Below are 26,043 nucleotides of genomic sequence, written 5' to 3' on the forward strand. Positions count from 1 at the left end.
GATCAGATTTTCCTCAGAACTAATCTCTTGTGCTTGGGTCATGCTGGCTGGTTTCTTACAGCCATCTGGTTGGCCACTGTGAGAACAGGATACTGGACCAGATAGTCCATGGGCCTGATCCAGCAGGCTCTGCTTATGTCCTTAGGCTTATCCTGAGTCCAAATAATAGAGAAATCACCCAGCTTATTTCTAGGACAATATGAACTGGAACCCTCTCCCTCCCCTCCACCATCCTTGTGAGCCTCCAATCCTTCTTGTTTCCACCCCATGCATAACCACCACCTCTACTGACATTGAAGTAACCCTTGGGGAAACTACATTTCCCATGGGCTATTTGCAGGTGAGGAGATGAGACCTACCTCCCTGTCTTCCAGTTACTTGCCATGGCTTGCCACCACTTTCCACATCCTTTCCACAACTGGACTAGGAGAGAGCGCAGGTGAGAGCTTTTGAAGGAGCAGCGCAGAGGATGGGATGGGAATTCTTCTCTGACTCAGGTTGAAATCTAATTCAGAGAAGAATTCAGAAAAGAACAGTAAGGAGCCCCTTGGACTTGTATTTCTGAGCCTGGAGCTATGGTCACTGTGACATTATTATCAATGGTCAAGATGTTCCCTGCTTGACTCTTCTTCTAAAGTCCTCACTGCAGTCTTTGATCACTCTGATGCTTTTCTTTCCCTGTGGTTTTTAGCACCTTTGGGGAGTCAAAGGCAGCATGTGCATGCAGACAGCTCTTGTTCCTTTCCAGCATCTTTCTGGATGCTGTTGCTAGGTGAGAAGCTGGAAGCTCTTCTAGCTGCAGCTACTGCTATGCCTTTACTTTTGATTGAAGAGATCACACTCCCTGCTATGCCTGTCTCCCCATCAGCCTCCGCCACCACCCACCCGCCCAGCCAGGGGTTTTCATTACAAAGGCATTAACTGCCATCTGGTGACAAGGTTTGCAGTCCGGATGGCAAATGATGAACTCAGCTGAAAGAGGAGTTGGTGCATGTGAAGCAAAGGCAAAAGAGACAACATCCTCCAGACACCCAGCTTCGGAATGACAGCCGGACTGTCTTCCTCTCTTTGCAACATGAAGGTCCTCTTTCCTCCCCTCTCTTGCTTTGTTTGTTCAGTCAAGTCAGACAAGGCATGACTCACTGAGCCCACTCTCCTGCTCTCCTCTTGGCTGCCTCTAAAAAAACTCACCCCTTTTTTATTGTGCAAAATCAAACCACCCCCTCCTTCAAGATCTGGTGGCCCATGAATGTCACACGGTTATGGCAGGTGTTTTGAGCTTCTGGGAGAAAGATAGTTGCACTCCTGTAGTTCTTGCAAGGAGAGAGCCGTTATACCTGAGATCACAAAAGGAGGGAGCAGCAGACAGTAACCTGGCAACACACTTCCTTGGGTGTACCAAATAGGACCATTTTTACCTGGACCGAGAGATAAGCTTTTGGCAGGGAAATGACATTCTGAGTATTAACAAACCTCCTCTATAGCCCAGCATCCTTCAATGATGTCCCTGGACATTAAAATAGAGCCAATACCTTATTGTCTTGCCTCCGAGGCAATTTTGAAGAAGCTGATTATTATATTTTTAAAAAATATGCTTGATACACACAAAACAATGATTAAGAGAAGGAAAAATAGACCCTATTATTAAGGAGTGGAATTGCAGAGCTCCAGGCTATTTTGCCTTTCCTCTTCCTACCCTCACCCCTCCTTCCTCACCTGAATTCATTCTCACTCTGTTTCTTAAAAAGGGGAGTGGGGAGAGAGAGTCAATTTAAATGCAGCTCTCAGGCCCTGTCCAAAAGCAATAAGAGTCAGAATGGCGTGATCAGCTAAACATTATCAAGCCCCTTTGTCTGTTCAGGAGAGAGGTTAAAATTTAAGTAATCCTGTGTGCGCTCTCTCTCTCTCTCTCTCTCTCTCTCTCTCTCTCATGCTCTCTCCTCAGTGCAACTCCTCCCCTTCCTTTCTAGAGTAATAGTGGGTATTTTTAAATCCACTGGCAGCAGGGTCCATCACAGAAACAGAAACAGAAACCCTCCTGCCTCTCCACTGGAGCTCCACTTGACAGCCCCATAATGAGGGACTTTGCAAATTCCTCACAGTTTACTGAATTGACAGCCTGAAGGGTTGAGACTGTCTCCAGCAGAGGGGAAATTTACACACAAACAAACCCAACAACAAGACGCAAACCTTGCAAACATCTTTAACCCAGCTGAAATACCAAAGAAAAGACAAATTGCATCTATCTATCTATCTATCTATCTATCTATCCATCATCTATCTATCTATCTATCTATCTATCTATCTATCTATCTATCTATCATCTATCTATCTATCATCTATCTATATCTAGATCTATCTATCTCCAAATGTGTTAAATATTCTGATTAGATTTCAGTTGGCCAGCTCAACTTGAGGTAGTAAGAGAAGCCCAGCAGACTCATGGCTCAATGTTCAAATTGTAGCTATCACTGAATAATGGGGAAGGGAGAATAATTTTGGAGATGTATATATGGGGGCCAGGAGATGCTTTCCTGAGCAGAGATTTGATACCAGTGCTGCATCAGTTTAGTCTTTGATTCCTTCCCTTGTTTGAGTTGTCTGGAACCATCAGTTGTGAACGCAACATGTTGCTCAACTCGTCCATGCTGTCAGCTCCCTGTTGTGGCTAGGTATGGTTCATCCCTATCAGCCAGTTGAGGTCAATCATGTAGGACAAATGTGGCACTGCCCAGCCAAACTCTGTTTGCACTCCCTCCCAACTGCTTACTTTGCTATCTACAACCTCTCAAAGAGAGTGACACTGGCCGTCAGTCTCCTCCTTCTCCTTGGTCTCAGTGTTGCCTTTGAGAGAAATGGGGAGCCTTCCAAAATTATCCTTCAGAATAATGTATCCCAGTGATATATAAGAGGTATCCGTAGACAGCAGTTTAAACATTTATATTAAGTTTGACCTAGCAAAGTCAGAGAAACCCAATGATAGTGTGGCAGTTCAGAGACCATGCAGTCATCGCCATTCACTGCTTAAAGTGTGACTGTGCTTAGAACATGAATTATGAATTGATGAACAATACAAACTTAGCACTCATATTGGTGCTGCCAGCATGTTCATGTTATAAATATAAGAAAAACGACTATTTTATTACGTCTGAGAGATTGAATATAGAGGTCTCGTTTTCTGTTGTCAAACCTGTAGGATTTCCTAAATGGTTTCGGAAACTTGGTTTCTATTAAATAAACCTGTCACACACCCGTTTGCCCATGAGGAACAGTTTTCCAAATTGGTTTCAGTAAGTCTATCTGCAGTTTTGAGAAAAATACAAAAACAACAACACTACCCCCCAACACACACACCGAATCGTTACAGGTTTGGTATTCAGAAGAAGAAAGGCCCTCTGATTTCTATTTATTTGTTTTGCCTTTTGAAATCAATGTAGCCTTTGATAGTAGGCAGTAGAGATATCAGATAGTCTGTTGCAAATTGATTTGTTGATTCTAATGTCCCCAGATGAAACAGATGACCATGACATTGATACCGATGTCTTTATAAAGGACAAGAACTGCTTTTGTTTGTTTATTTGTTCATTCATTCATTTCTTAAGGGATTTAATGAAAATGCAACACCTTCCACTGGGAATGACGACTTTGCTGAGAACCTGAGGGCCCTGCTCCTGCCTCTCTCCACCTGGCCCAGGGCAGGGCCTGACAGGTTTTAAAAGGACTGCTGCTGCTCAGCAGAGAGGGCTTCTTCTTTTAAATTGCTTTTTTATATCATTTTAAATTGTTTTCTTAGTGTTTTAACTGTTTTTAACTGAGTTATAAGGGCATTTTGTAGGGTGTGCCTGGGAGGAGAGGAGTGGGGGAGAGCAGGGGGAGGCCCAATCACAGTGGTTCTGCGTAGGGGGAGGTATGGCATAGGAGGATCAGACCGGGTAAGGGGCACACGGCACAGACAGTTAGGATGGTCATTTCTAGAGGGTGTTGCTTGGGGAATGCTTTTCAGCCCCGTGGAACCTTCAATGTGGGGTTCCACAGGGCTGGATCCTATCTCCCACGTTGTTTAACATCTACATGAAACTGCTGGGTGGTGTTTTCTGGAGGCTTGGAGATGTTGGCTGTGCCTAAGTGTTATGCTTCCAAACTTAGTCTTTGGACTCTCAGTCCCTGAGTAGTGATAGCTCTGAGCAGGACACAAACCCACTTCCTGGCCCATCCCAAGTGGACCTATCAGCACCAGATCCTTTACAGACCCCCCAAGCCCCAAAGTTGTACCTTTGACTATGCCACGGAGGAATGGATTATGGACTCCTCTGACCATAAAGAAAGTTTTGCAGAGCTTTCTGCTGCCAAACCTAGAAGGAGTTTCACCAAAGGACAATGGTCCTTTGGTGTGTTGCAGCCTATAGAAAGTGAAGCTCCAGCTCCAGCCCAAAATATAAAAGTCTTGCAACTGAAACATCCTGTCAGTGAGACAACTTGTCTATCCTGCTCTGGACTGCAAGGTTGGTACTTGTGATCCTGAACTTCTTTCTGCTGAATTCTTTGACCCATCACACTTGTTTCTGTCCAGGGTCCTGACTTCACTCCAACACAATGCCAAATGAGACGATCCTGGGCCTACCTCCCACCTTATGTATCAAGACACTCAGAATGCCCCTAAAGGAAAGCTTGTATTTGAAATGTCAACATACTCTATTGCACATGGAGGTTGCTTCCTTTCTTTTCAAGCTGGTACATTTTGCCTTATGACTTGCCCCATTAATATTTGCACTGTCTACAGCCTTGGGAAGAGTATAGAAATTCTCAATGAGATGAGGACAAGTCACATGGTGAGAAGTTGTGCAAAATTGATGACCCAGTACAGGATCACTTGCAAGCAGAGGCTGTTCTCTGGAGGCTGTCGCCCTTAATCTTAGAATCATAAAGTTGAAGGGGTCTTGCGGACCATCAAGTCCAACTCCCTGCTGAATGAAAGAAATCCAGAAATATTATCATGGATGTAATGGGGGCTTTGTGTGGTGGGCATAATGTGGACTCTGAGCTTGCATTTTGCAGCTAAAATTGTATCCATCGGCTTTGACATTTTAAATTTTTATTTATTTAGCTATCTGGATAAGGAAAATTATATTGAGCTCTTCCATGGTTTAAGAACAGTGGGACAAAACTTGCACTTTAAAAAGAAATATGGCTTTCCTAATTTATGTGTTAGTTTAATATTAATATGTAGAATTGTATTTACCACTATTGTATATGCATCTTTTTGATGACTTTGCATGCTTTTGTATTGAATATATATATATATATATATATATATATATATATATATATATATATATATATTTGCTTTCGTAGATTTTCACGGGTACAGGAATGCAGGTTTTGGTGTCCTCGGGTGTCTTCCCGTGTAAAAGTTGGGGTGTCTAGGCGACGTTTCGACGAGGTCTCACTCGTCATCTTCAGGCTGGTGCTTTCGGCTTCTTGTTACTGGAACAGAGCGGGATCTCAATGTTTGAGTTCCTATAAATACTGTAGAGGGGGTGTGGTGTCTAGCCTCCAATGTTCTGGGCAGAGAGGAAGTTCCCAGGCTAGTGTGCCTTTTCTTCTTTTGTTCCTTAATTACTTGAGAGATACCTTGAGTGATTTCTTGAGTGATATCCTGAGTACCACTTAGGTGGGTCATTAGGTGTGGATTAGTTGCTAAAGTCTTTGTGTCTTGACCTCTTGAACTTTGTGAAGAGTTTTCCTGAGAAGATGGCTGTATTGCACTTAGTTGTGCTTTGGCTTGGCTTCGTGTATAGGGGCGAGCTGTGGTTTTGTGGCTTGTGTCAGCCAGATCTGTGTAGGGATTGCAGGGGGGTGCAGCATCCGGAGGTGCCACCATGGATTGGCTACTGGATGGTGTCAGTAATTCATCTGTGGAGAGGGTCTGGGTTTGGGTCTGGTGTGGTTGATTGGTGTTGGCGTTCTGTGTGCCTCTGGATCTGGTGTCAGTTTTTGTGGGGAGGGCTAATTTCCAGATGTCTGGCAAGCGGGATGTGTCGTCACGCTTGTTCATGTTGTGAGGGTGTTTCTCTATCTCGATGGCTTCCATGATTATTCTCTTGTGGTGATGTTCCGTGTTAAAGAGCAATTTGGAATCTGCAAAATTAATTTCGTGTCCTGTTTCTTTCATGTGTTGGAAAAGAGAGGAAGTTTTTTCTTCTTTTTTGACGGCATTCTTGTGTTCTGCGATACGTGCATTTATTCGTCTGTTTGTTTGTCCAATGTACGTGGCTGGGCAGACTTTGCAGGGTATTTCATAGATCCCTTGGTTTTCCAACTGGATTTTATCCTTGGGGTTTCTGAGGATATTGGCTATTTTTTGGTTGGTGCAAAAGGCTGTTTTGATATTGTGTTTATGGAGGATTTTGCTAATTTTATCTGTAGTGCCCTTGATATAAGGAAGGAGGGCCATGCCATTGTTTTCTTCTGTGTCTTGGTTTTTGGGGGGTGTTTCCTTTTGGATTAGCTTCGTAATCCTGTTTTGCTGGTATCCATTGGCAATTAACACATTTGAGAGATTCTGTAACTCAGTTGTCAAGTGGTCTTTGTCAGCCAGGCGTTTGGTTCTGGAGATGAGAGTCTTGGCTACGGAGTTTATTTGTGCAGGGTGGTGGTGTGATTGTGCATGTAAGTAGCGGTTGGTGTGTGTTTTTTTCTGGTAGATAGTGTGTCCTAGGGAGCCATCAGGTTTTTTGTAGATTAGGACGTCAAGGAAGGGAAGTTGGTTGTTGGCTTCTATTTCCATAGTGAATTGTATTTTGGGGTGTAAGTTGTTGAGATGTGTGAGGAAGCTATCCAGTTTTTCCTTCCCGTGTGGCCAAATTACAAAGGTGTCGTCAACATATCTGAGCCAAAGTTTGGGTTTGTGTTCTGACTTGTCTAAAGCATTGGTTTCAAAGTGTTCCATGTACAGGTTTGCGATGACCGGTGAGAGGGGTGATCCCATAGGTGCTCCTTCTATCTGTTTGTATCTTTGTCCATTGTGGATGAAGTACGTGTTGGTTAGGCAGTGGTTGGTCAGGTCCAAGATGTATTCGGGGGGATTGTATTTGTTTTGAATAGCTGTCAAGGCTTCATTAATGGGCACTTGTGTGAAGAGAGATACAACATCGAAGCTCACAAGTAGGTCATTAGGATGTAGGTTTTGCTTCTTTATTGTTTCTATGAACTGGAAGGAGTTTAGTACGTGTATCAGGATATCACTCAAGAAATCACTCAAGGTATCTCTCAAGTAATTAAGGAACAAAAGAAGAAAAGGCACACTAGCCTGGGAACTTCCTCTCTGCCCAGAACATTGGAGGCTAGACACCACACCCCCTCTACAGTATTTATAGGAACTCAAACATTGAGATCCCGCTCTGTTCCATTAACAAGAAGCCGAAAGCACCAGCCTGAAGATGACGAGTGAGACCTCGTCGAAACGTCGCCTAGACACCCCAACTTTTACACGGGAAGACACCCGAGGACACCAAAACCTGCATATATATATATATATATATATATATATATATATTCAATAAAAAACAGTACTCAGGACGACTTCCATCATTTAAAAAGAAACCAATAATAATCAATTATAAAACCAATTAAACAAGACATTGAATTGTGTCTAACTATCTTCTACCCAGAGTGGATCCATTCAAATGGACCTAAATTAACCATGCCTTTTAATTTTAATGGGTCTACATTTTGCTGCCAGAGGCAACAGATAATATGGCAGCACTACCACCCAGTTCCATTGGTGTCTTGTCTCCACTGAGGCTGGTGAGGTGTAAGGCAGGAGGCTAACAGTAGGTGGAGCCGCAGCCAATGAGAGACACAACCACAGCCAATGATAGGCAGAGGCAACTAATTATCATTTTGTTCCCATACTCCTTCCTCCTGAGTTCCACAAAGGCAATACTGAGAGAAAGTCAATAGAAAAATCACGTTTTTTTTGGCTCAGCAACTTTCGGGTTTGTCTAAAACAAAACTCAATGACTTTTGGAGTCTTCCTTAAAAAAACTAAACATCTTTTGGGATGTCCTGGTTTTTTTCCCCTTTTTGAAATATGGCAACTCTAATAGGGCTGGCCCATGCCACAGAAATGGCCTTCTTGTGTGTCCTGACCAATCTAGTCTCAGTCACAGTTGGGACACAGAGAAGAGCCTTCTCGTCAGATTTTAGGGAGAAGACAGGATAGTAATGGAGGGGGTAGTCGGATTTCAAATTTTGAATAGGATTCCCAACGCATTTAGCATGTGCTGAGTAAGAAGACAAGAAGAGCCTTCTGGATCAGGCCAGCAGCCTATCTAGTCCAGCATCCTGTTCTCACAATGGCCTATCTGATGTCTGTGGGAGACATGAAAGCAGCAGCCAAGTTTAAGCACACTGTCTTCTCCTGTGGTTTCTAGCAACTGGTCCTCAGAAGTATAGCCATCATGACTAGCAGCCACTTAGAACCTTATCCTCTGTGAATTTTTCAATTCTCTTTTAAAGTCACCCATCTCAGCCTCCTGACACCACTGTCACAGGCCCATAACAGCAGAGTGTAACAGTGCTTTCATTGCATGGGTGCCTATGTATCTTGCAAGGAACTCCAATCAAAGGAACCATTTCCCCCACTCACGTCCCATCACAGGGAAGCCAAGAAAATTAAGGAATTTAAAGAAAATAGGACAATCGAGCCCACAGAGCCATTTTGTGGCTAACACAGTTCAAAGGTTTTCCAGCAAATTTGGAAGGATTAAAGACTTATTTAATGCATGTCTCCATACTTTACTGACAAGAATAGATGAAAGTGAATTTAAATAAAGATTTTATTCGCTTCTTAATTATGCTGTTATTATGCCAGTTTTGGCAAAGTATTCCCCAGACATAAAGTTTTCAAAATCAACCTTTTAAAACATTAAATTACCCTTTTAGTCTGCCAGTGATAATGATAAATACAGCTCAGTTCAATCTCATTACCCACTCTGATTCACTGGCTGGATTAATATTTGGTAAAAACTAACTACCCTCACAATAATCCTGTGGATATGTAAAAGAAATATTAATGGCACAAAATTACAAAATAAATCTTCAGGGAATTGGGTTTCTGCATAATTAGAAAATAGGTAATGAGGGAGTTATTTTATGCAGATGTGGTTGCTATCTACTAGGTGGGACTGGGAGTGCCTTGCCAAGTTTCCAAACTTTTACCTTCAGCTTACCTGACCTTGCCTTCATAACAATTTCTCTGCTGAGGAGTTGCAAACAAACAGAGGAAGAGCCTACTGGATCAGGCCCATCTAGTCCCATTAGACTGATAGGCACAACAGCCATTTTAATATCCCATAATGCTTGTGGGCCCTAATGAGGTGTCACTTAGTGTGTTTGGCTGCAATTCAAGTCATGAGAACAGGCCTGGAAAAAATATGTGGTACAGTGGTACCTCGGGTTACAGGCGCTTCAGGTTACAGACTCCACTAACTCAGAAATAGTACCTCAGGTTAAGAACTTTGCTTCAGGATGAGAACAGAAATCGCGCGGCGGCAGCACGGTGGCAGAGGGAGGCCCCATTAGCTAAAGTGGTACTTCAGGTTAAGAACGGACCTCCAGAACGAATTAAGTTCTTAACCCGAGGTACCACTGTATTCCTGGTGCTGGGTAGTCACTACATTGCCACCTTTATTGTTTTACAGACAGAGATTCTGTGCCTTGAACAGCAACAGGCAAGCCTCTTCTCACCGCTTTATCTCTATGCCTGGAGAAGCTTCGCCGGTAGCTTTCTGCTTCTGTTAACTGTACAGAACTTGCATCCATAAAATGGTTCCAACTCTACCTGGCCTTCCTCCCTGCCCCACACACACACCTTCCTTCGTTTTCTTATTAAATGTAGTCTCCATGCTTGTTAACTTCTTAAAATCCAGAGATCTACATTCATGGCCTTAGAGGAAAGCTCAACCTTTTCTCAATTTCATAACGAGCCAAAGATTAACCGCACGTGCTTTGCACTTAATGATAGCACTTGTGTGCAAACAGAGTGGAAAAAAGACGGCATTGCCTCCAGGATGGAGGACGCCTGCCAAGGCATCTGCATGGCGAAGCCCTTCCATATGCTTGCTTAGCTGCTTCTGGTCAGATTTAAACACTCAATAAAAGAGAAAGTCAAAGCAGGCTGGGGAGCTTTGGAATTTACCTGGCCTGGTTCTCCAAAGGAATTCTGCATTGCTGTGGTCTTGTCTGCTAGTTGAAACTCACAAGTCAGGACCTGAGCACTTGTGATTCCCAGCCACTGGCATTCAGAGGTACCTGAAGTACAGTGGTACCTTGGTTCTCAAACTTAATCCGTTCAGGAAGTCCGTTCCAAAACCAAAACGTTCCAAAACCAAGGCACACTTTCCCCTAGAAAGTAATGCAAAATGGATTAATCTGTTCCAGACCTTTTAAAACAACCCCTAAAACAGCAATTTAACATGAATTTTACTAACTAACGAGACTATTGATCCATAAAATGAAAGCAATAAACAATGTACTGCAGTCACACAATCAATCAATCAATCAATAGCTGAACTGGGTTCCACACAGTCACAAAAACAAAACAAAAAAGCCACAAAAACAAAAAGGCAAAATAAATAGCAAAAACAGACAGACCTCAGCGTAACACTCAAAACGGGAGTGTGGCACTCAAATCGGAAGCGTAACCCCCAAAATGGAGCAAGTTCAGCTTCCGAAAAAAGTTGGCAAACCAGAACACTTACTTCCGTGTTTGCAGTGTTTGGCTTCCAAGTTGTTTGAGTACCAAGGCATTTGTGAACCAAGGTACCACTGTAATCATTGTGTTTAGTACTGAATAATGTATCTAATACAGAAGTATCTGTGAGTTGGTCCATGCATCACTCTAAATCCCTAAATGTAATATATATATATATAATTACATTTATATCCCACCTTTTCTCCAAAGAGATCAAAGTAGCATATGCACTCCCCCCCTTTTATCCTCACAGCAACCTTGTGAGATAGGCTTGGCTGAGAGAAACTGGCAGGCACAAGGTGACAGCCAGTGGGCTCCATGGCTGAGTGGGGATTTGAACCCTGGTCTCCCAGGGCCAGGGCCAGCACTCTAGCCACTGACTCACAATGGCCTGGGTCCTGTGATACTTGAAGAGCCCGCATCTCTCACATGCTTCTTTTCGAAGGTGAGGCTCAGAGCAGGGACGTCTTGTCAGTTGCAGCAGCAATCTGGAGTCCCCTGCCCAGGAAACCCTGTATTACATAATCCTTCATCCCATGAAGACTTTGACAGACCCCCTTATTGTAGGCCTCATATCCCACAGCAGCCTTTGCCAACCTGCTGTGCTCCAGATGTCTGGAACTGGGAGATATTATAGCCTACAACATCCTGAGGAGGACACCAAGTTGGCCAAGACTTCATAGAGTAACAAGCCATAAGCACACACCACTGAAATTAATGCATAGGCTTCCTGATTTCTTCCTGATTCCCTTTCCATTTCCATTTCTACTGTTATCTTTCCCATGCCAAAGTTTAGGCTGTCCTCTTTGTAAAGCATAATGTGCATTGATGGTGGCACTGTGTCAAAATAGTAAATAACCACCACCGCAACAATCTTTTCGTCACTTAATTTAAAAGCAGCTGGTTTGACAGAGAGAATTTTCCCTGGGGTTGTCAAACTAAGTTGTTGTTGTTGCTGCTGCTGCTGCTGCCGCTGCTGTGATATGTTTCCTTTTGTTTTTGGATCATTGGTTTTGTTTGTTTGACTTTATTGTCCAGCGTTTTTTGTACTTTTGAGTAGAGAAACTTGATAATAGTCACCAGATTCCTCTAAATTACTGCAGTTTATGACTTGCTAGTTGAATGGATGCTGCTGGCTCACTCAAAAAGTATATCAGGAGGCATTCAGCTACGTTTTACTCAGAGTAGAACCATTGTCATTAATGTGCCTAACCGAGGACTTGTCATTGCGCATCTTCCGTAACACTAGTCATCCAATGAAGCACGATGGTGGGAGATTCATAGGCACAAATTTATTCACCCCGTACAATCCAGATGTTGTTGAACTACAACTCCCACCAACCCAAGCCATTAGATATAGGGGCTGGTAGGAGCTGATGGGAATTGTACTGCAACAACATAATATGGGGTGCGCCACAATATCTGCCCCTGCGGTACATAGTTAAACTATGAGATTTGTTGCCACAAGATGTGATGATAGCTACAGGCTTAGATGATGTTAACACGATGTGTGTGACATGTTCATGAAAGGTCTGTTGTGGCTATTAGCTATAACAGCTACCTAGAAACCTCTGTGTTTGTAGGCAGTATATATCTGAATGACAGTTGCTGGGGTGGCTGTCTTGTCATGGTTGTGGGCTTCCTAGAGTATCTGGTGTGTGATGCAGAACTAGATTTAAGTATTTCTAAGTGGGAAGTACCAGGTGCTGCTCAGGAATTCAAGGAAAACAAAAGTCCTTTGGAGGTTTTTAAGCAGGGGTTGGATGGCCATCTGTCATGGATGCTTTAGTTGAGATTCCTGCTTTGCAGAGGATTGGACTAGATGAATTTTGGGATCCCTTCCAACTCCAAAATTCCATGATCTCCAGTGCCAGAGGCAGCATGACTCTGAGACTGTGTTCACACCATGCTTCAAGGCACATTTCAAGTGCGCACGCACTACAAGAATCCTGGGAACTGAAGGATGCTTGAAAATGCCGCTCTGATGTGTAAACTACAGTTAACAGGCTTATTTTTTGGTGGGCGGGTGCTTCAGAAGTCCTTTAAACATTTGGTGTGTATGCAGCCAGAATATGAGTTACTGGGGAATGGCAGAGAGAGGGCTATGGTGCTCATGTCCTGCACAAGGGCTTCCCATAAACATCTGGGATGGTCACTTAGGAACTGAATGCTTGACTAGAGAGCCAGTGTGGTGTAGTGGTTAAGAGTGGTGGACTCATAATCTGGTGAAGCGGGTTCGCTTCCCCGCTCCTCAGTGGCGTAGCGTGGGTTGTCAGCACCCGGGGCAAGGCAAGTAATTTGCACCCCCTAATCCGTGGATTTGCGCCCCCTAACCCGTGGAATTGCGCCCCCTAACCCTAACCCCCAGATGTTGCGCCCGTTGCGGCCGGCCCCCCCTGCACCCCCCACGCTACGCCACTGCCGCTCCTCCACATGCAGCTGCTGGGTGACCTTGGGCTAGTTACACTTCTCTGAAGTCTCTCAGCCACACTCACCTCGCAGAGTGTTTGTTGTAGGGGAGGAAGGGAAAGGAGATTGTTAGCCGCTTTGAGACTCCTTCGGGTAGTGATAAAGCGGGATATCAAATCCAAACTCTTCTTCTTCTTGACTAGATGGGCTCTTAGCCTGATGCTGCAGAGCTCTTCCTGAGTGAGGATATCCCATAATTTTTCTTGACATACAGTTATACCTCAGGTTGAAGTAGCTTCAGGTTAAGCATTTTCGGGTTGCGCTCCACAGCGACCCGGAAGTAATGAAGCACGTTACTTCCGGGTTTCACCACTCACACATGCACAGCCGCTCAAAATGATGTCACGTGCATGCACGGAAGTGGCGAATAGCAACCTGCACACGTGCAGACGTGCGTTGTGTTCACTTCAGGATGCGAACAGGGCTCCGGAACAGATCCCATTCGCATCCAGAGGTACCACTGTATAAGCATTGTTTTTAGGTGAACAGGAAAACATTACTGGTGGTTCTTTTCCTCAATACTGTGAATGAGGTACACCATGAGGTGCCCGGCTTCACTCAGTTGCAGACGCCGATGCCTCGGGCTGGTTTGTTGCCCTGGGCTGTGCTGGGGTGGGCGCCAGGTGGATCTTTGCACCCCAGCGCCACATATGTTTAAGACAGCCCTGCCTGATACCTTCTGCATGCAAAGCAGATGCTCTACAGCTGAACTACAGCCTTTCCCCCTATTCTATTTTAGCCAAAGGAAATACAAATGTTTTTCATGCCCAGAAGTTAATGCAGCAATTGAATTAATAGCTAAAGGGCCTTCTTTCTTAACCTTCATTCTGGGCATTAATTGTAACGAGGCCAGAAATTATTATTTTTTGAGACCTTAAGAAGGTGGGGGGTGGCGGAGAGGACTGACTGCAAACCTTAGCAGGCCCTGCCTCTCCTCTTCAATCTATCTCTTTGATTCTGGGCACTCTGTCCAAAGCAGATGGCAGCTTTTCAGAAGCTGTCCAAAAAGGCTGCCTTCCCTAGTCCAATGAAGAGCCCTCTGGCCATTTTTCTACATGGCTGTGACAGCCCTTATGAACATATGAAGTTCCTTTATGCTGAAGGAGGCTCCCTGGCTCAGGGTTGCCCACATTATAGACAGTGGATCTCCAGATTCTTCTTGGGCAAAGTGGGTTTCCCCACCCTGAGATTCTTTTAATGGAGATGCCAAGGATTCAGCCAGATGCCTCTGTCATCCAAAGCCTGTGCTATCATATGGTTTGCATCCAGCTAGGTTCTGCTCAGAGTAAAGGTAAAGGTAAAGGTACCTGTGCCCGTACGGGCCAGTCTTGACAGACTCTGGGGTTGTGCGCCCATCTCACTCAAGAGGCCAGGGGCCAGCGCTGTCCGGAGACACTTCCGGGTCACGTGGCCAGCGTGACATCGCTGCTCTGGCGAGCCAGAGCCACACACGGAAACGCCGTTTACCTTCCCGCTGGTAAGCGGTCCCTATTTATCTACTTGCACCCGGAGGTGCTTTCGAACTGCTAGGTTGGCAGGCGCTGGGACCGAGCAGCGGGAGCGCACCCCGCCGCAGGGATTCGAACCACCGACCTTTCGATCGGCAAGTCCTAGGCGCTGAGGCTTTAACCCACAGCGCCACCTGCGTCCCATCTGCTCAGAGTAGACTTGTTCAAATTAATGAACCAACATTTCCTGTTTTCATTAACTCCAATGGGTCAACTCTGAGTAGAGCTAGCATTGGATACAACCAATTATGGTAGAGTCTATGACGTGGGTGGCGCTGTGGTCTAAACCACTGAGACTAGGGCTTGCTGATCAGAAGGTCAGCAGTTCGAATCCCCGTGACGGGGTGAGCTCCTGTTGCTCGGTCCCTACTCCTGCCAACCTAGCAGTTTGAAAGCACGCCAAAAAGTGCAAGTAAATAAATAGGTACCGCTCCAGCGGGAAGGTAAATGGCATTTCCGTGCGCTGCTCTGGTTTCACCAGAAGCAGCTTAGTCATGCTGGCCATATGACCTGGAAAAAACTGTCTGTGGACAAACGCCAGCTCCCTCAGCCAGTAAAGCAAGATGAGCGCCGCAACCCCAGAGTCGTCCATGACTGGACTTAACTGTCAGGGTTGTTTTTCTTTACCTTTTTATGACTGCCTACGGTGTACACCAGGCTTCCTCAAACTCGGCCCTCCAGATGTTTTTGTTCTACAACTCCCATGATCCCTAGCTAGCAGGACCAGCGGCCTGTACAAAGTACAGGGATGATGGGAATTGTAGTCTCAAAACAAGGTTGAGGAAGCCTGGTATACACACTCATTTTTTGCTTCTCTTATAGAAGGTCTATATCTTAATGACAGAATATCTGCCTTGCATGCAGAAGAACCCAAATTCAATCCCCAGTTTTCCTTGGTAAATAGGTGCACGTCCCATCATTTTTTGCTAAAATCCTGCAACATTTCAGACCGCAAATACTCCACTGGTGTGTATGTACCGTATGTCCTGTTTTTGCTGTAGTATTGTGCAAGGCTGCCCCTCCAACCAGCAAAGATGTGGTAACACAAGGAAAGCATTGCAGAACAACTAATAAAACAGAATGATGCACCCAGTATAAATCCACTACAGTGGTACCTCGGGTTACATACGCTTCAGGTTACCTCGGGTTAAGAACTTTGCTTCAGGATGAGAACAGTAATCGTACTTTGGCGGTGCAGCGGCAGCAGGAGGTCTCATTAGCTAAAGTGGTGCTTCAGGTTAAGAACAGACCTCCAGAATGAATTAAATACTTAACCTGAGGTACCATTGTACTATGATTGGCATGTTGCAGAAAATACCCACAAAAAGAACGCCGGTCAAACTTTTCCTGAGACTCCTCCACCTTTTCTCAGCTGCTTTTAACCACCATTAGTGTTATCAGGTGCAACTCTTTAAACACTACTTTGGGAAGCAAAAGGGTGGCAAAAACCATTCTTGGAGGAGCAAGGATTTGAGGATTTGGTGATACACATTACACATGCAAATGACGAAGACCAGGGGAAATGAACAGCGTAATGGGAAATATTTAGGTAGTGTGCAGTACTCCATTGATTCACCCCTTAATGTTACAAGAGCCAAGTTTAACCCACACAGGCACAGGCTTAAAAACACCATTGGGGAGGGAGAGGCTACAACAAATGGGTTAAGCACTGTCCCCGCCCCACCCCCACCCCAATTTCTCTTCTGCAAAACAACCCCTCCCCAGGGCACTTTGCAAAGTCACGCAGCATGAAATTTAGTCTTGAAAAGTCCTGGCGGAGACAGCAAATTTCCTCTGCATTTTTCAAAAATTACATGGCATGCCCAGGAATTGTGTGCATATGTATTAGAATGGGTTTGAGGTTTTTCTTCTTCTTCTCATTAGTAGATAGCTGTGCATTCTTGTGCTGCCTTGAAAAGCTTTGCAAGCACGCCGGTGGCCCAGGAGCTAGCGTTCTGTGATGTTGGTGCCGGGTTTCGGAGAATGGATGTGCATGAATAGCGGCTCAGGAAACAGAGCGTGCATTATCTGTCTAATTTATCTCGCCGTCTCTCAATTCGTCCATGCCAATCCTGTTAAATTTAATGGGAGATCTGTGTGTACTTGCAAGGGAAAAGATGCTATTTTATACCACCAGCTCCTCTTTCACTGTTGTGTTTATTCCTTCATGTGGAGTCCTGGCACTTTAGGGTTGGATGGGGTTTTTTTTTTACCTTTTAAGCTACAGCGATTAAGCAGAGCTTGGTGCTGTAACCAGAGGCCAGCAGAGGCTTTCCTGCAAAAATGATAAAAGAATTCAAAGCACCACCACTGGGCCCACCCACCTACATGAACCACTTAACTCTGCCCACTTTCCTGCTCTGTTCTATAAGGATACTTTCAGTCAAAATCTGTAAGGGACAAAAAAAAAAAAAAAAACCCTACTCCTCTGGTTGTTCATTTCTGCAGAAAAGTTCAAGCCATTCAATATTTTTTTTAAAAAAAAGTTACTTAGTGGAAGCTTCATGACAACTATGCTGAGGTTATTTTTGCATCGCATTGAAAAACTCTACAGTCTGGTATAAAAACAGGCATGCCGCTTGCTTGATTTATCCATGCTCTCCCAGGGTAGACCTCTGGGACCTTCTCCTTCACTTGGGCTCCATCTTCAACTATACATGTAAAGTACCGTATTTTTCACTCTATAAGATGCACCAGACCACAAGACGCACCTCGTTTTTGGAGGAGGAAAACAAGAAAAAAAATATATTCTGAATCTCAGAAGCCAGAACAGCAAGAGGGATCGCTGTGCAGTGAAAGCAGCAATCCCTCTTGCTGTTTTGGCTTCTGGGATAGCTGCACAGCCTGCACTCGCTCCATAAGAGGCACACACATTTCCCCTTACTTTTTAGGAGGGAAAAAGTGAGTCTTATAGAGCAAAAAATATGGTAGGTTTCCCCCAAAAATCCCAGGAAGCGTCGTTTGTTAAGGGTGCTGAGCGTTGTTAAGGAATCCCTCTGCCACCTCACAGAGCTACAATTCCCAGAGTGGTTTACCAATCAATCCCGCATTCCAGCAAAATCGGGGAGTTGTAGCTTTGGGAGGGGAATGTGGTCTCCTAACAATGCTCTGCACCCTTAACAAACTACAATTCCCAGGATACTTTGGAGGAAACCCATGCCTGTCTAATATGGCATGATCCTGCTTTAAAAGTATAATGCTGATGTGGGCTTAATATTGGGGTGACATTGTTCTGCCCAGACACTGAGGTCCAGCTCTGAGGGCCTTCTGGCACTTTCCACAAAGAGAGAATTGAGGTTACAGGGAACCAGGCTGAGGGCCTTCTCGGTAGTGGCTCCCACCCTGTGAAACGCCCTCCCACCAAGGAAATAAACAAGTATCTGACTTTTAGAATACATCTGAAGGCTGTTTAGGGAAGTTTAGGGAAGCTTTTAATGTTTGATGCTTTATTGTGTTTTTAATATGCTTTTGGAAGCTGCCCAGAGTGGCTGGGGAGGCCCGCCAGATGGGTAGGGTATAAGTAATAATAATGAAGAAGAAGAAGAAGAAGAAGAAGAAGAAGAAGAAGAAGAAGAAGAAGAAGAAGAAGAAGAAGAACCTTAAGTCCTTTCAGATGATTCTTCATCCTCTAAGATTTTTAAAGTGGTGGGAGGAGCATTTTGGAACATGTCTTAGGACAGGAGTTCATCACCTCTTCCCTACACTTCTATGTCATTCTAAGATGAATGAATGAATGAATGAATGAATGAATTGGGAAGGGGTAGCTTCTTGCAGGCTCTGTCTCACAGAGTCAGATGGGCCCAAAGCAAAGGCACCTGCTGAGTGAGCAAGATGCAGGTAATGGCTGTGATGTTCACAGACTTCAGAAGTTGCACTCTGCAGGAAAAGGCGTTTCTGTATGGCTGGCTGGGTGCGAAAAGCCTCCTGTATCTAACTGATGGTTTCCAATTTACGAGGAAGGACCATAGCTCAGTGACAGAGCCCATGCTTTGCATGCAGACAGCCCAAGGTTCAATCCCTAGTATCTCCAGGTAGGGCTTTGTGTGTGTGTATTCCTCTCTGAAGCCATCAAGAGCTTCTGCCAGTCAGTGCCGGTGATACTGAACTAGATGGACTGTCAGGAACCAGCTGGATGAGGAAGAGCAGTGGGAGCTGCCCACCCAAGAGCTCCCCAGGGAGGACACAGAAGACGATGTGTTGAGATCCCAGATCCTGGTGGTGGGACACTGAAGAGCAGTCTGCAGAAGGGATGAGCTGGGAGGTGCTAGAAGCAAGGGGTTTGAGCAATCAAGGGGTTGTTCAGGAGAAAGAGGGCCTTTCAGGAGAGGGTTAGAGGCTGAGAGTCACAGTGTGAATGCAGATTCAGGCTGAGAGGAGTCAGAGGTTGTCCTTGCTACCCAGAAGCAGGACAGCCCCAGTCCTGGTGGCTCTTGTCCCCCTCTGACACCCCAATCAAGAAGAGTCCTGCACTGCTGAGCAGTGGGTCAGATAGGCCCATAGGAGGAGCCCAACCCCTCTTTGCAGCCTTTGGAGGGATCCAGAGGTAGACACAAGAGGAGCAAGTGGTCAGTTTCAGACTAAAGTCATGGTGTTTTCAAGGAACTATAGGGACCATAGATGGTATATGGATAATCAGTTGACTGAACAAGTTAAAGTCTTTAAATAACCTTATTTTTCAGTCAACAGGGTCATGGAGAGCACATCAGAAATATGCAAAGGAAAAAGCATCTCACAGTGCCAAAATTCTGACACGCTTTTTCCTTATGAAAGGTGGCAGTCATATCTCATCAGCACCTGAAGTGTGTAAAGCTAAACCCCTAGCACAGTTATTATACGGGGCTCAGATTTGGACAGGCGTTCACCTTGGAACTACAGAAGCTGTTCAATCTTAAGTTCCTAAGGCAATTTTTTCCTGTTCCATCCAGTGTTCCAAATGCTTCATTGCGCTTGGAAGCTAATCTCCCCTCTGTTAAATTACAGATTTGGTGTAGGACATTTAATTATTGGCTTCGGCTAAATTTAAACCCCACCGGTCTGCTACCCTTAGTACCGCAAGATTGCCATGAGAGCACTTGGACTAAAATTGTCAACCAAAAGTTTTACTTTTCTGGTTTACCACCACGACAGTTATTAACACTGGACTTCAGTAAAGCAAATAATTTAATTATACAGTGCCTATATGATATTGAGAGACAGAATAATTTGGCCATGATGAGGAAATTTTGTACATGGAATGATTATTTTCCACCTAGTTATTTTGACATGTTGGCAACCACTTTGCAAAATTTAACAATTCCAAAATACAGACGCGCTTTCACTTGTGCAAGATTGAATATCCTGCCTTCAGCTGTACTTGAAGGTCAATTTTTAAAAATTCTGCTGGAAAAACAGTCATGTCCATGTGGAGATGGCTGTATTGAGTCAGTGGTTCATGTGCTTCTAGCTTGCACTCTTTATAAAGATTTGAGGGGTAAGGTTATTACCCTTCTATTACTATCCATACCAGGTCATTCAACCATTGCTACTGTGTCATTTCTTCTGGCAGATCAAGATAATCAGCTGACAGCAAAAACTGCAATTTTTTTAGCAGGAACAATTAAAATAAGATCTATTATTTATTGATGTAATCCTCCAGAATGTATTTTGTATAGTTAAGCTTTTACCTCTGTCTCCAGTATATTTTATTTTATTTTATTGCTATGGCTAGTGGCTGATGCAAATAAAGATTCTTCTTCTGGTCAGTTTCAGCAGTGTCTCAGCTGGATTAAGGGGAGCCAGAGGACTCTGCTGTGTTGTTATTTTCTGCTAATAAAAAGCTAATTCCCTGCCTCCCATGTGCGTACCTGCCCTGTGGTTGACCTGGCTCACTTGTAAGCTCCTTCACATGGACTGATGGTTTTACTTGGTATCAGGCAGCTTCCTATAAGATGTGAACTTTATCCTTCCATACCTCTGGGGAAGGGTTGTAGCCCTATGGTAGAACACCTGCTTTTCATGCAGAAGGTCCCAGGTTCAGTTCCCAGCATCTCCTGCCATCTCTTCTCTCTGAAATCTTGGAGTCCCACTGCCAGTTGAAGCTAGATGGAACCATTGGTATGACTCAGAATAAGGCAGTTCCCTGTGTTCCTGTACCACTGTAGTCCCTTGTCCAAATAATTCTTCCTTCCAATTCTTAAGCCACAAGTTTAACATGTGTCAACAATGTGATACAGAAGGAAGGAAAAGCTAATGCTGTTGTAGGATGCATCAACAGAAGTGTAGTGTCCAGCTCAAAAGAAGTAATAGTGCCACTCTGTTCCGCCTTGATCAGAAGTACTGTGTCCGGTTTGGGGGGCAGCACAATTTAAGAAGGATGTTGACAAGCTGGAATGTGTTCAGAGGAGGGCAACCAAGATGATCAAGAGTCTGGAAACCAAGGATTATAAGGAACAGTTGAGGGAGCTGAGTATGGCCAGCCTGGAGAAGAGAAAACTGAGAGGTGATATGATATCCATATCTGAAGACCCGTCAAGAAAGGTGATTCCAACTAAACATTAGGAAGAACTTTCTGAGAGTAAGAGTTGTTTGACAGTGGAACAGGCTGCCTCAGAAGGTGGTGGACTCCCCTTCCTTGGAGGTTTTTAAAGAGAGGTTGGATGGCTATCAGGGGTTCTTTAGCTGTGAGGTTTGGATTGGATGGTCCTGAGGGTCCCTTGCAACTCTACAAGTCTCTGTTTCATGTCTCTTGTTTGCTCACATTCCTCTGAGCCTTCTTGTCCAAGGCTTCATTCCTAGCCCCTTGCTATCTTCTCAGGCTACTGCCCCTCCTTTCCTGCCTCTTCCTCGCCCCCCTTTCCCTAGGCACTTTTCAGCTGTTGTGCCCCCAGAAGCCTCAGATGGTGTAACTACAGACCCCTTTGCTTGTTCCATTCCACCATAGGGCAACTTAGTCCTTATTAGTGCCAGAGGAAGTGAGGGTTTGAGGGCACACACAGAAAAGAATAATTCATGAATCAAAAAGGCTCTTCCTGACCCCCTTCACTTGCTAAAATTGAATAGTTAAGAGCAACATATTTTATTAACAAGAATTGACAAACAGTACTGCAGACTTCTTCCTGGCACATCGTTGAATATTGAGATTGATGTTAAACGCCTTCTGTTTTTTTTTTTTTTAAAAAAAGCCAAAACCAAAAACAACAAAACCAAAAACCTTTCTACAAGCAAGCAAAACGCAGCATTTCTTTCTCGTCTGCTGCAATGCAACAATTTGAGTGGGCAGATTGGATTTGTATAGGACCTGCCTTGAAAGCAGCCTTCTTATTCAGGCCACAGAAGAAGAAGAAGAAAAACAACCCTCCTCTCACGTTGCCATCTTGAAATGTGTGGTTACTGATCCACTTGCTTGCAGCCTCCATTTTTATGCCCTTTCCCACTCACCTTCCATCTGTTATGGGTTTGTTTGTTTCTTTGTTTGTTTTGCAGCCGCCATTTTGGACGACCCGATGGAGTGCAGCAGAGGCGAACGGCTCTCTATCACCCTGGCCAAGAATCGGATAAATCGAGCTCCGGAGCGGGTGGGGAAAGCCAAAGTGGAGGTGGACATTTTCGAGCTGCTGAGAGACAGCGAATATGAAACAGCTGAGACCAGTATGTATGTCTCTTTGACCTGGGTTTTGTGAGCAGTGCTCAATTTCTAAGAAGTAATAACAATAATAGTAATAACTGGAAGTGCCAGCTTCAGAACTAGAAATCCTACCTTTGTGCAGATGTCTTATTGCTGTTTCTGTGGTTTTCTGTTGCAAACTCATGCCCCCCCCCCCTTTCCCATTTATTCTCATGACAACCCTGTGAGGTAGGTTAGACTAAAAGGTATTGACTGGTCCAGGGTCATCCAGTGAGCTTCATGGCAGATTTGAACACCACACCACCCTTGTTCTCAGTTCCTGCTTGGATAAAGAACTAGGAAAAAGAGTTTCATGTGGAGAGAGATTGATAAGCACTCTGTAAATTGTAGCTCTGTGAGGAGACTCCTAACAACCTTCAGCCCCTTAAACTACAACTCCTGGAAAACTTTGCAGGGAAACTGAAATATACTCGGAGTCGAGAGTGGATTTCATGCTCTTTATTCAGCTCATAGTGGTGAGGAGGAATGGATTTTTCCCCAAAATGTTTGCTTTATATACATTATTTACCCAATGGGCCCCACGTGATTAGCTGATTCCAGGATTCTCCTGTAGGCCAATCAGGTCGTGGATTCGCTTCCACCTGGAGCTGGATTGGGTGGCTCCTGTGGACCAATCAGACTGCTGCATTCTGGAGCCTATTGTTCTAGGACCAATCAGACTGCTGCATTTTGGATCCTATTCAACTCAGTACATAACAGAAACCATGACTGTTTAGAGTGGTATCACAGTGCTTTGAATGTGTGGTGTGAACGCGGCTCAATTCTTTTCTTGTTCCCATGAGACATTGGGGTTGGACTTGATGACCCCTGGGGTCCCTTCCAACATTACAGTGCTATGATTCATGGTCCCTCCTATGCATTGCATTCAGAAAGAGACGTACCTCTGCATCCTTATTGCCATAAGCAATCTAATTGGAACCAACGGGATTACTCACAAATAGTAAGTGTTGTGCTTGATTGTAGGCTCCAAAAAGATCAGGACTCACATTAGTAACACTGCATGTCTCTTTAGCTGTGACAGTGCCCTCAAGACATTGGCTTGTGATAATTACCTAAAGTGTGTAATGGGGTTTGATAATGGCCTAGCAGGATGGCTGTGCTCCTGACGCTGAGCCCCTCTCTCAATTTATGAAGCACACGTGAGTAAAGACCAGTAAAGACCGTAAAATTTCCATCATGCTCCTGGCTTGCTGCACGGGGCACTTCCCTTGCAGGAACATTGGTTAGGGTATTAAAATACATTAGCTAGCATTTATCAATTAACACGCTGTAAACACCACTTTGCGCCTCGTTATGATGGCGCGAATGTTTGCAATACCTCTTGGGTCTCATGCCTTATAATCCTGGCGATTCTCTTCTTGGAATTCCCACACATAGGCTCATCACATTTACAGGATTTCTCTGGTTTTAGCACATTTAAAGCACATGAATCTCAGCTTTCCTGTTGTTGTTTAAAGTTAGCTTTTAGCATTGCCAGGTGTGAAATATATATAAAATACTGCCTGCTGTGAATCCAGAAAACAAGGATGGCAGAAATCCACAGAAGTGGGCTCTAGCACGAGCTATTAGCTATGGCAATTAAGTGAATACTGCTGCTCTGAATGGTTGCCCACCAACTTTTTTTGAAGGGCACATGGGGAGATTTTGTGCAGACCAAATTGCTCCCCCTTCAAGCAGTATCTTTTGCGCTGCTATTGACAGCTGTCGCATCCCCTCTTATCTGCTGCTTTGACATTTCCCTCTCCAGTTCCTGCCCTTCTTTCTCCTTCTCCAAGAGATCCCAGCCAGTCAGGGACCACCTAACTGTGTTGATGCTACAGGGCCACATAGCTAGCAGGATCTGAATGCATAATGAACTGTCATTAGGCCAAGGGAAATGGAAAGGGAGGGCAATGCTTCCTGCCCATATTATGATTAGCCAAACACTTTCACTTACTCCCTTTTTGCAACCTGTCCCACCACACCACACCACACCACACCACACCACGCCACCCCCAAAAGGGGCAAGAAGTCTTCAAGTCCTGCAAAGTTGGCATTCAGTGGTTTGGAAACAGAAGCTTTTTTTTTTTACGGTAGACTGCCCTGTCTGTCCCTGATGCCTGAAAGCTCCTTTCGTACTTTAGTGACATCCTTTAGTGACATCCCAGACTTTGGAGAGGCAGTGTTACTATTTCCACTCACCAAGCGGAAGAGCACTCAAAAGATGAGGAATTGGATAAAAGCAAGATTCCCAGACCACCCTCTGCTTGCCTCTCCCCCACCCTTCCAGCTTTTAGGTCATCTAAGAAATAGGCTCCATAAATTTAAGGATTTGCTAGTGCTCAGGTTTTGCCTGCCTTTTCACCTTTGGCTCTGTGCAATTGCTTGTTATGGCATACAATATTAATAGAAGCCATTTAGATACTTTAACCTATGGCTGCGAGGCTTTCAAACATCTCTTTAATACCATTGTCAGGTTTCGGGCATTTTGAATTACTCCTAAGTACCGCTGTTAGCTGGCTAAATCTCATATCCCCACAATTACATGCATCTAGAATGATGATATTATGTATTCTATACTATTAGCATTTTAAAGAGGGTCCTATGAGATACACATTCATCCTTTTCTCCATCTCTTCCTGTCTTTTTTGCTTATTCCATTTCTTTCCTCCTCTCCGCTTTCCCCCTTTATTAAATCTTCAAAGATAATACATGAATATAGAAAGGCATCCATCAGCGAAAAAGAAAGGGATGGGGGACAAGGAAGAAAAGAAACATTACATCATCTGCTCTACAATAAAATGATTGTGATGTAGTTCTTAACCAGTAAAATCCTCTCTGTCTGTCTGTCTGTCTGTCTCTCTCTCTCTCCCTTTGCCCCATTCCATCTCACAAATTTCCCTACTGTGCAAATTTATCTCACCATTATGATAATATCACAAACTCCTCTGAACTGTTCTATGAGAAGCTAGAGTAGAGGGTTGAGCTCCAGATCAGCTAACTACTACAGTATTAATAGTATTAATAAATAAATTAATAAAAAGTCCAGTAGCATCTTAGAGACTAAGTTTGTTCTAGGTATGAGCTTTCATGTGCATGCACACTTCTTCAGATACACTGAAACATAAGTCACCAGACCCTTATATATAGTTGGAGGGTGGGGTGAGGTTTTCCTCAAAAGGGTAGCAGGAGATGGGTGATTGACTCAATGGGTATGGTAAACCTGCTGACGACTGTTAATGACTGCAATTAGTCGTACAGAAAAAAGCAAGGGATAGTATGCAGATGACCAAAAACAGCTTTAGCATGTGTAATGAGACAAGAATCCCCTATCTCTATTCAGACCAGGTCTCTCCATAATTTTCAGTTTAGTAATAACTTGTAATTCAGCAACTTCTCTTTCGAGTCTATTTCTGAAATTCTTTTGTAATAAGACAGCTGCTTTGAGATCCTGTATTGAATTGAAGAGATTGGGAGAATTGAGAGATTGAAGTGTTCTCCTACTGGCTTCTCTGTCTTGTGATTCCTGATGTCAGATTTATGTCCATTTATCCTTTGGCGTAGGGTTTGGCTTGTTTTGATTTACTGCCTGTTATTTGATTGTGGGCTTAACAGCATAAGAAGAATTTGCTGTATCAAGCCAATGGCCCACTTGTCCTCACAGTGGT

The 26,043-nt window shown here is 44.3% G+C and overlaps 1 protein-coding gene across 4 annotated transcripts in view; it reads left to right on the top strand.

The window, feature by feature from the left end:
- The window catches only part of GRIK4 (glutamate ionotropic receptor kainate type subunit 4), a 476,479-nt gene that overhangs the window by 271,446 nt on the left and 178,990 nt on the right, over positions 1-26,043 (top strand). For all 4 annotated transcript variants that reach the window (XM_083713950.1, XM_083713948.1, XM_083713951.1 and 1 more), the window contains exon 3: positions 22,195-22,359. In XM_083713950.1, the coding sequence (XP_083570076.1) occupies positions 22,195-22,359 (165 nt within the window). The remainder of the gene's footprint in view (positions 1-22,194; positions 22,360-26,043) is intronic.

Source organism: Podarcis gaigeae, assembly GCF_964106915.1.
Source record: "Podarcis gaigeae genome assembly, chromosome: 15".
NCBI lineage: Eukaryota > Metazoa > Chordata > Lepidosauria > Squamata > Lacertidae > Podarcis > Podarcis gaigeae.